Here is a 10586-nt window from a genome sequence, read left to right as displayed (position 1 = left end):
GGAGTTTAGGATTTCCTGCCCCATCCAAGGAGATTCTGATAGGCTGTTCAGGTGAAATGCTAATCGCTGGTTAATGTCCCTTTGACCGTTTAACAGTCAGGCACTGCGTTATCAGCTTCGGAATCAAAAAAAGGGTGCCAGTTTTACGATCAACTGCTCAAGAATAGCACTTAGAGAAAGCAACTTTTCCACCCCCCTTCCGTTGGGGTCTCTGCAGCAGTCTGTTGAAAGTTGATCTTTAACCCCCCTGTTCATCTCTGGGAGAGGAAAAGAGGAATTTGGAGTAGCTCCAAATTTATTTAATATAAAATGCACAAATCCATACTGTTGTCCCACTACAGTAACCTTTCCTTTTTATTTATCAACAGAGCCGTGCTGTTGTTCCACAGCTCTTGACTGGTGAACAACCTGCAGTGTTTGAGAGTGCTCATGTTTGTTAATCTCTGTCAGCAGAATCCGGACCTGATGTGGCCCATTCTACATCCAGACCTGCCAAACTGCTGCATTTATATAATGTGTTAATATTTGTTTGTTCCTCTCTCTGTGCTGGAGTTCTTTTAAGAACTTGAAGGTTTTATCCACATTATTAGTAAATTGGCTGAATTTTAATAAGAGTGGGTTTTATTCATCTAGTGTGTTAAGCTTATTACTTCAATATATTCCCCACAAATCTGATGTTAATATATAGATTTTACTCATGGATAGGGACGTTAGGCTACAGTATGAATGAGCACTTTAGAGATATAAAGATAGTAATTATAAATATATACATGTATATGGCTGATCTGGTTGTATACTCAGGAAAGATTGTGACAGATTTAGCTGGAGTAGTGGCGATTGCATATTGACAACATATTTGTGTGTTTTTTCCATGGTTTGAATTTGGTTGTGGCCCCGTGGGGCTTTATAGAAAGATGACAGAGAAAGATCAAGAGCTGAATTTGTGCATTATACTTTGTCGATTAAAGCAAGGCAAGTAGCCTTCCCTGTTTGCGAACTGCGCTTTTTTTACATCGCCCACTATAGGGCTGCAGTGCTGCAATACCCAGCCTAGTTCAAATGAACAAAATGAATAAAAAAAAAAGAGTAGTTCATTTTAATGAACGAGATTTGAAGTTTCGAGTCTGTGAAAATAATCAATTTTCAAATTAGCATCAGAAGCCACTACTATGGAGTAGTGATGGTAAAAGTGACTACCAGTAACATTACTCTTAAATATTGTTAAATGATGGTAGAAATTGTTATAAAAAAGTTAATATGAACAAAACAAGCTGAAAATTCAATTCAGTTTTATTTATATAGTGCCAAATCACAACAACAGTTATCTCTGAGCGCTTTTCATAAAAGAGCAGGTCTAGACCATACTCTGATGATATTTACAGAAGCCCAACATTTTCCACCAAGAGCAGCACTAGGCGACAGAGGCAAGGAAAAACTTCCTTTTAAGAGGCAGAAACCTCGAGCAGAACCATGGCTCAGGGTGGGCGGCCATCTGCCTCGACCGGTTGGGGGTGGAGAGAGAGGGAGAGAGAGGAACAGAGAGAAAACGGGAGGGGGATGGAAGGAGAAAGAGAGAGGGGAGGGAGGCAGCCAACATAATATACACACAGAGGTACAGACAGTAAAGGTGATGTTGATAATGATGATGTGTGAATGATATGTGTTAAGATCCTGACAGGTGAGGACTGGAATGCTGTCATGTATGATGGCATCATGGCTCATGGAGGACCCAGCATGCCTGGGATCCTAGTCAGCATCTACTTCATCATCCTCTTTGTCTGTGGAAATTGTATCCTTACAGAGTGTGTGCGTGTGTGTGCGTGTGTGTGTGTCCTAACCACAATCGCAGACCGAATCAAATCCCTGTCATAACCTTTGACTGCCTTGTCATCAGTCATCCTTCTGAATGTCTTCCTGGCCATTGCTGTTGATAATTTGGCAGAGGCTGAGTCTCTGACTTTGGCACAGAAAGAGAAGGCAGAGGAGATAAAACGCAAGAAAGCACTCAGGTAAGTCTCCCTAAATGTTCCTAGTGAAACATATCCTGTTCATCAAGGCCCATCGTTTAATACAGACTTGCAATCTCACACACCACTATGAATAGCACATGTCTACATTTCTACTGCCCCATCGTCCAGTGGTGGGGTGCTTTACACCACTCCAACTTCTCCTACAAGAACAATTTATTTTGCCTTCTTTGAATAGCCACAGTAAAGATCTTAGACTTAGATCGTATATGGCTATAGAATGAAAATTTGTCATTTGGTGAATTTCAAAAGGATGAAAAAACTCACAGTCTCACAAATCTTACTTAAAACAACCTAGGTTGGACAATTAGTTCTAGGTTTATCACTACAGCCATATGTCACATTCATTCAGGTCAAAGGAAATGATTGGGTGTGCTTATCCTGTTAGTCCCGCGACAGCCATAGATACAGGATTTTTTCTTTTTGTCCAGAGCCTTTGATTTATTGATTGCTGTCAAGACAATTTCAACAAATAGAACAAAAAATGCTTCCGAAATACCTTCCCTAGCTTTAATTACTTCGAATTTAGGCCTTGTATGAATATTATCCCAAACAGTATATATTGACATTATCAACATAGTGTCAACATAACTATGGGCATACTACAATATATTCAAGTATATATAATGTTGACACCATGAATGATGGGTAGTTTTAAACATGACAAGGTGTGCATGCAGCTGTGATGACTGCTACACTTTGGTTGTCCACTGTTGGCTAATTTCAGTGCTTGAGGTAGGGCATTGTGGGTAGACATAGTTGTTTTTAAGAGGAGTCAGTACACGAGTCACACTTGGACTTTGCAATAGTCTTTAAAGTCCAACGTTTTACTAAGATTTTGACTCATAAGTCAAAGGCTAGGATTGATTTTATGCATACCAGCCCAGATCTGAGTCATCTGCCATAACAAACAGATTTAGACAAAATTAGATTTTTGCGATGAAATTTTAGGAGTAAGTGAAAACTGCAAATGTAGATGTGATTTTTTTTGTACTTGTACGTTTTTTTTACTGACTTATAGTTGTATCATTAAACAGTTCCTCCAGGATTTCACAGACCTAACCCTAACCTAATGCACATTTAAACTAGCTTACCTTGACTCTCTCAGAGCTTGCAATTGCACCAGCCTGTGTGACGTGAATGATGTCTCGTCTGACTTCTTCCATCTGACTTCTGCCACTCTGTATATCAATAGACGATTTCCTTTTATGTTCACCCACAATACTGCATGTTTTAAGTCAGCCACTCTTCATTTACAGGGCCAACATGCCTGACAAGGCGTCAGAGGAGAAAGCAAATCTGGCAAAGAAGTTGGCTGAGCAAAGGGCCAAGGGTGTAGAGGGCATCCCTACTACTGCCAAGGTAAGACATCCAAGAGCATTCACCACCATTTAACATAAACAATATGACATTACCTTTCTTACCTTTCATCTGTATCATTTTGAAATCTGCAGCTTAAAATCGACGAGTTTGAGTCTAACGTTAATGAGATCAAAGACCCTTTCCCTCCAGCAGACTTTCCTGGTAATCCCAATGCCTCCATACTGTACAGTTACTTATACTATTCCAAACTCAGAGGTAAGAAAGGCCTCTGCTAATCCTGCTCCCTTTCTGTTGGCTAGGTGATGATGAAGAGGAGGACCCTGAGATCCCAGAAAGCCCCAGACCTCGTCCAATGGCAGATCTGCAGTTAAAGGAGGAAGCGGTGCCAATGCCAGAAGCCAGCTCATTTTTTATCTTTGGACCTCAGAACAAGTATGATGGTGGTGACTACCGGTTCAACATAGTTATCTTATTGCACTTTTCATACAGAGCAGGTCTAGACCATACGCTTTGTAATATTATTAACAGAGAGACCCAACAATTCGCACCATGAGCAAGCACTTGGCAAACAGGTAAGGAAAAACCTTTTAGCAGGTGGAAACCTTGAACATTACCGTGACTCAGGGTGGGTGGCCATCTGCCTCAGCCGGTTGCAGAAAGTGGCAGAAAGTGACAGAAGGAGAGAGGAGAGGGACGAGAAAGCACAAAACTACAGGAGAGAGAAGTCCAGTTAGTAACATGCATTAAGAAGCATTACTTGGTGTATTTGTAATTAGTGTTGATAGTTGATCTACTGATTTCATACATAGGGCTAATATATTTGTATTGGATTTCAGCACAATAGTGTGCTGTGACAAACTAGAGGCTTGTACGTTTCAAGTGTTTGGTGGGTAATTAGGGCCTGAGCACGAACCGTGTGAGGTCCTTATTGAAACTGAAGGGATTTTAATTTTTTTTTTTTCTGCAAAGTAACCTCAAGTTTGGGGTCCTAAACATGCTCAAAAACTCAAACATGGGTTTCACGCATGGGCGTGGCAAAATGGCTCGCCTACGTCTACGAATTTTCTGTGGTACGTGTATCATGTCCAGACGCACAAAAAAGCCTCTTGGAGCCATTGCCTAAAACCAACAGGAAGTTGGCCATTTTGAATTTAATGGTCATTGTTGGCGATTTACACACTCCGTACTTTAATGAACTCCTCCTAGGGATTTAGTCTGATCAACTTCAAACATTTGCTGTGCAGTCTAAACCCATTGATGATTAAACGTTTTACAAATGGTTATTACCAGTTGACCAGTTTGCCCAGTGGCGTGCTGTCAAATATCGATGATTCGCCATGAAACAGGAAGTTGTTATAACTTCAGTATACATGCTCACATCTGCACCAAATTTTACATGTATAATAAGAGTCGTGCCCTCAACACATCTATATACCAATATTCACTCCAAGCCATAGCGCCACCTGCTGGCAACAGGAAGTGAGAAATATTCCACTGTAATGTACTACTCCTGGCAGGTTTGACATATCAACTTCAAAACTGTCCCAGAAAACCCTTAATACATTGATGAAGCCATGTTGTAAAACTTCAGGGTGGGGGTGGCGTGGCAGCAAAGTTCCACGCTTCGCCATGACACAGGAAGTTGTTGTAACTCGACTGTACATGCTCAGATCTGTACCAAATTTTACAGGTTTATTAAGAGTCCTGCCCTGAACACATGTCCAAGACAACATTCACCCATAGTCATAGTGCCACCTACTGGCAATAGGAAGTGACTTTCAACGAAGCAGCCCCCATGGCAGGTTTTCCTACATGTACAAAATTTCTGTGGCACGTGTATCATGTCCAGATGTGCAAAAAAGCCTCTTGGAGTGATGCCCTAAACACAACAGGAAGTCGGTTATTTTGAATTTTATGGTTATTTTTGGATTTTTTACACACTCCGTACTTTAACATACTTACTTTAACTAAGCTTTAATTAATTTTGAAATAGTTCAGGAGCATAGCGCTTGCTTTATTGTGCTGTTGTGTTGCTTCCCGCACAAGAGGACAAGTTTGTAAATGGAGGCGGAGTGCCTGTTTGGTATTAGCATTCAAGTACAGGCCTTTATTGGTCTTTGGTTAGGTTAGCGGTAATACATCCTTGGTTTAAGTTTTCCTTTAATAAAACTTCTTTTGTTATTTTTGTTGTCTTGGGGGGTATTCTTTAGGCCAGGTAATGATGAACATTTGTTTTCTTCAGTGAAGTAAAACCAATCCAGAGCTCAGTGCATCGTTAGCAACACAAGAAGAGGACACTGGGCCTAGCTCCAATAACCCAGGGAAGTGAGCGATGCTAGTCAAGCTCACCAGGGTACAGGTGAGACCTGCATCCTTTCTTGCTGGCAACCAAAGGCATTCAACCTATTGTGGCTTGACTGTGTGACTAGAAAAGGTACCGGAGTTGCTTTTGGCTCATTAAAAAGGGCTCAATGCCAGGTTTAGATAGTTAAAGGAGCAGGCATCTCACGAGCAGATTAGCCATTAAGAGTTTAATATATGTCAGACTATCAATAGCGTTAGCATTAGAATTAGCTGCAGAGACAAGTGTCTCCAAATTCAGAATGGCATTTTACTCAGGTGGCACAACAGGACTGATCCGATACCAGTGTGAAATGAAGAAGCTGTGAGGAAAAGACAGAAAATCATTATTTTATATATAAGGCAACATCAGGCTTGATCAAGCGTGAAATTTCTCCAAACTGCTAACCCCCTTTTTTGAGCTATCACCATACTATGTTAGTTCAGCTAAAAAATGTTTGGGTCTACCGGCGTAGTAAGCTTATGAATAATCGAGGTCACTAAATTGATAAGACTTTTTAGAAATAAAGCAGCTCAGAGGTTCACATCTAGCAGAGTGGCTGTGGTTCAGGGGGTAGAGCAGATAGCCCGGTAATCAAAGGTTTGCAGTTCAATCCCCTGCTCCTCCAGGCTATGAATGTGTGTGAATTTTAGTTTCTGTTTGAGCACTTAGGCTCAGTGTATAAATGTGAGTGAATGGTGAATGCAGATGTAGTGTAAAAGCGCTCTGAGTGGTCGAAAAGACTTGAAAGGCGCTATACAAATACAGAGCATTTACATTTTAGCGCTGTGCCCTAAGTCTTATAATGGGGGAAAATCCTGCTGTTGTAGAAATGTTGGTGATATTCTTCTGTAAACAAACATGGAAACACAACGGGCAATATTGAGGTCGGCAAAAATGATGGGTCATGTCCATATATCGTATGATAAGTCGATAAGAAAGGCCTAGGCATAGACACTCCCGCAAGTTTTGTTGGCTCACTCTGGATACAAAGTTATAAAAATTATAATGTAGCCTGATACAGACATCAGAAAACTGAATTTCAATCATGAATTTACTTTAATTAAATTTTAATTATATAGCACCAATTCATAACAGAAATGATCCCATTGCACTTTTATGTATGTAATATTATTTACAGAGACCCAATAGATTCACATGATGACATGATCCCTGAATCACACGACCAGGCTTGACTGAGATTTGAAGTTAAATAGGGTGCAGTTATTGAGTGTAAATTTAGAGGTAATATTAACATTTGTCACAATGCGATGCGTCAGTGTTTCATTGCCCAGTTGACAGTCAGGCACAAATTCAAAGCAACACAATATCCGAGGAACGTCTCACAAAACCTCTACAAATAATACAGAATAATTTTAAAGGACACATTTTGTCAGCCATCAAACCTGCATCCCTAAGTTTCTTCCAGTCATCAGGTTCACTGGCACCGAAATAAAATTGGGGCATACAAAAAAATAGTTACACAAAGTTGGATGACAGCTGTGATCCAGCTTAGCCAGTTGAACTGGCTGAAAAGCAGGACCTCCTTGCCACAGATGGAAATTTAGCTGGCACAATAGTTGCTACAGGTGGCAGAGGCAAAGATTTGAGGATCAAGCTAAGTTTAGCACGTTGTGTCTCCTTAATGTCACCACAAAGAGGTATTACACCTGGCTACAAGTCCCCACTAAATGTAGAAGTAAGTAGAAACTTCCCTTGGCCATGTATTAGATGAGACAAAGGGTTTCCATCACACCTGCCATGTAGTGGGAAAGCAGTGAAGGTCTCCTGCTTTCCTTTGCCTGTAGAGCAGGAGCCCTTTGCCCATATTATGATTGTTCCGGGGCCATAAATGTAATTGAATGAATTGATACATTTTACTGGTTGTGAAGATGTCCAGATGCTTGTCAGAGAGCAGGTCTAACCTTATATCAAACCATCATCAGCAGGTTGTGGCTGAGCTGCAGAAAGCCCCTACTTTCTCATTAACTGGAAGGTTGGCGGTTCAATCCCTGGCTCCTCCATGTCCAAGTGTCCTTGGGCAAGATGCTGACCCCCGAATTATCCCTTGTGTGAATGTTAGTTTCTGTTTGAGCACATAGTGAATGAATGGTGGATGTAGTGTAAAAGGGAAAGGCGCTATACAAATAAAGAGCATTTACTTACCATCTTCAGTCTGAGGGTAAGACTTTCCAACAGAAGAAGATATACTTTATTAATCCTTCAAGGGGAAACTATGTTTTCACTCTATTATTATGATATTATTTACACACAGGTCCATAAGACAAACATGCACAAACAGGACCCATAGCAACACACGGAGAGATGTCAGAGTGAGGGGGCTGCCACTCAGTACAGCGCCTCAAGCAGTTGGGGGTTCAGGGGCTTGCTCAAGGCCTCCTTCGGCAGTGCACAGGAGGTGAACTGGCACCTCTCCAGCTACCAGTCCGTGCTCCGCAATTCTGGTCCGAGCTGGATTTGAACTTTTTCGAATTTGAGCTAATATGTGGCCATGAGGTTAGTGCCCTGTACTGAAGACTGTTCATCCAAAGTTTCAAGGGGGTGTTCTTGACTATGTATCCTCAAACTAGTTGAGTTCTGCTGCGTGTCTCAGGTTCAGGGAGCCCAGGAGACACAGCAAAACAAAAGACAGCTGACCCCTGGTGTAATCACCGGTAGCTGAAAGCTGGGTTTGAATTTTGAATTTATTAGGATGGCATTGCAAGACCACAGGAGTTGTGCGTCTCTAACATTTTTTTTTCTGATTATATGTTCATCTTGCAGTTGCCAGCACCTCAGCCCTGTCATACAAGCTTTGTTTTTAGCAATAAACATATTCTAATTGTTCTATCATTTCCATTGTTGTGAGATATATCCACTTTCACTAAAACATTTGGGCTACTAAATCATTTCTACATCGTTTACAAGCATACCCTGTATATAAAAAGGGACGTAGTGTCCGTGATTTTACCTTTAGGTTTCTGAAGACCCGGTTTGAAGCCCAAAGTGGGCGAAGCCGGTCGTCGCCATCTTGGTACCACATCACTGTGCGTCACTCCCGGATAACTAAAAATGGGCAAAGGGACAGGTCGTGGGTGGAGCTGAGGTGATGGGTTGCTGAAACCTCGCCCGCCTAGCATGACGTGACCGAGTTAGCTCAGACTAAGAAGATGATGCTATATGCTTCTCTGCTTTAGCAGCGGTAGCGTCTTTGATAAACCACCGGGGGCTGTATGGTGGAGGTTGGTAGCCTGTGGCCCTGTTGTTACCAGTCTATGGTCGTTACCAGCTTACCCTTGAGGTAAGTTACCTGAAACTATACAACACTAAAAATAACTATCAATCTATTGAAATTACACTACACAAGGTTTAAAATGCTTCAACATGTTTAATATATAAATGTGGTAACGTTAATTTGATGTTAGTTTCCGTTTGAGCACTTAGGCTCAGTGTATGAATGATTTTAATCTGCAATAACAGCGCCGTCTATGGCCATATTTGGGTGAACTTTGGTCCATGGAGTCAGGGGACCATCCTGAACAATTGGGCTCAACTTTCATGTCAATCCGACTTGTGGTTGTAGAGGATTTTTCGTGTTAAATAGCGCCACCTAGGGGCTAATTGCACCAATGTTTGCATAGCCCATCAGGAGGTCATGGCATATAACATACTCAAATGTGGTGTTGATGGGCCATTCCAAAGCTAAGATACGACTTCACTTCCTGTTTTTAGGGTTTTTCACAAACCTTTCTTAGCTTATAATTGGAACAGTTTTAGGCGTATTGATCTGGGGAGCACAAGCCTGTATCAGCTTCATCGAGAGATGGTCCGTGCCAAGTTTGGTGCCAATCGGACTTGCGGTTTCAGAGGAGTTAATTAATATAGGTTTTTCAGTTTTCGCGATGTAGTGAAAAAAACATTTAGGCGGAAATGGGCGTGGCTTATACCATGAGATTCAGCTGCATCCCCCGAACGGGTGGATATAAGGTTTTTGATATGCGCCTATGTATCTGGTAGTTCCAAGCCCATATGTGTTGACTTTGCTAATAGCACCCCCTAGAGGTAGAAGTGTGCAGGTTTGTACCTACCCTGTGAGTTTCTCTAGGAGTTACCGTCTAGGCTGCAGTATCAGTTTTAGCGGCGGAAGAATGAAAAAAATTAAAGCTGCAAGCAGCGTTGGACGGGCACATGCACATGTAGCGCGTCGAGGTGTGAGGCAGCTGCGTTGCAGATTCTGGAGCTCTGCCAGTGTGGCTGTAAATTTGCCAATGCGCTTTGGACAAGGGTGTTAATCATCAATTCCTGTGTCCCCTTTGTGGCGCTACATAGCGCTTCGCACTATGACTAACTGAACATGTAGATGTGTTGGACTGTTATCAAGCACGTAAAGGTTGGTGCAGATGCTGGCTGGAGGCATTTCACAGCTTCTTTCTTTGTCATTTTTAGGAAAATTAACTTGTCTTTTAACCATCTCAGGTTCCGGAAGCTCTGCCATCGTATTATCAATGCAACTACTTTCACCAACATCATCCTCCTCTTCATCTTACTGTCATCTGTTTCTTTGGCTGCTGAGGATCCCATCGACCCCATGTCCTTCAGGAACCAGGTGACAGTGCATGCCTTTCACACTGTAATTAAAATCCTTATGTAACATTGTGATTGGAAAATATACACAGTATATATTATTATTAATATTACAAAACATTTTTAGGTGTTGGCCTATGCTGATATAGTCTTCACTTCAGTGTTCACAGCGGAAATTGTGCTCAAGGTAATTACAGCCGCCACAGTTGATACAGGTTGGTGAGAAATGAAAGAAAAGACCTGAAGAGGTGTGGAGAAAGTGAGTCCAGATACTTTGTTACAGCTGATGAGGGCACTGAATGGTTTGATTA

General features: G+C 41.6%; 1 protein-coding gene across 1 annotated transcript in view; it reads left to right on the top strand.

Moving 5' to 3' along the window:
* LOC123987112 (dihydropyridine-sensitive L-type skeletal muscle calcium channel subunit alpha-1-like) overlaps nucleotides 1-10586 on the top strand; it is a 70760-nt gene that overhangs the window by 41849 nt on the left and 18325 nt on the right. The window contains exons 9-15 of the mRNA XM_046075725.1: nucleotides 1669-1789; nucleotides 1895-2009; nucleotides 3287-3389; nucleotides 3482-3551; nucleotides 3650-3782; nucleotides 10168-10297; nucleotides 10403-10462. Coding sequence (XP_045931681.1) covers nucleotides 1669-1789; nucleotides 1895-2009; nucleotides 3287-3389; nucleotides 3482-3551; nucleotides 3650-3782; nucleotides 10168-10297; nucleotides 10403-10462 — 732 coding nt within the window. The remainder of the gene's footprint in view (nucleotides 1-1668; nucleotides 1790-1894; nucleotides 2010-3286; nucleotides 3390-3481; nucleotides 3552-3649; nucleotides 3783-10167; nucleotides 10298-10402; nucleotides 10463-10586) is intronic.

The sequence above is a fragment of the Micropterus dolomieu genome, linkage group LG18 (assembly GCF_021292245.1).
Source record: "Micropterus dolomieu isolate WLL.071019.BEF.003 ecotype Adirondacks linkage group LG18, ASM2129224v1, whole genome shotgun sequence".
Classification (NCBI taxonomy): Eukaryota; Metazoa; Chordata; class Actinopteri; order Centrarchiformes; family Centrarchidae; genus Micropterus; species Micropterus dolomieu.
Note: the sequence above shows the minus strand (reverse complement) of the source record. Positions and strands in the feature narration are given on the sequence as shown.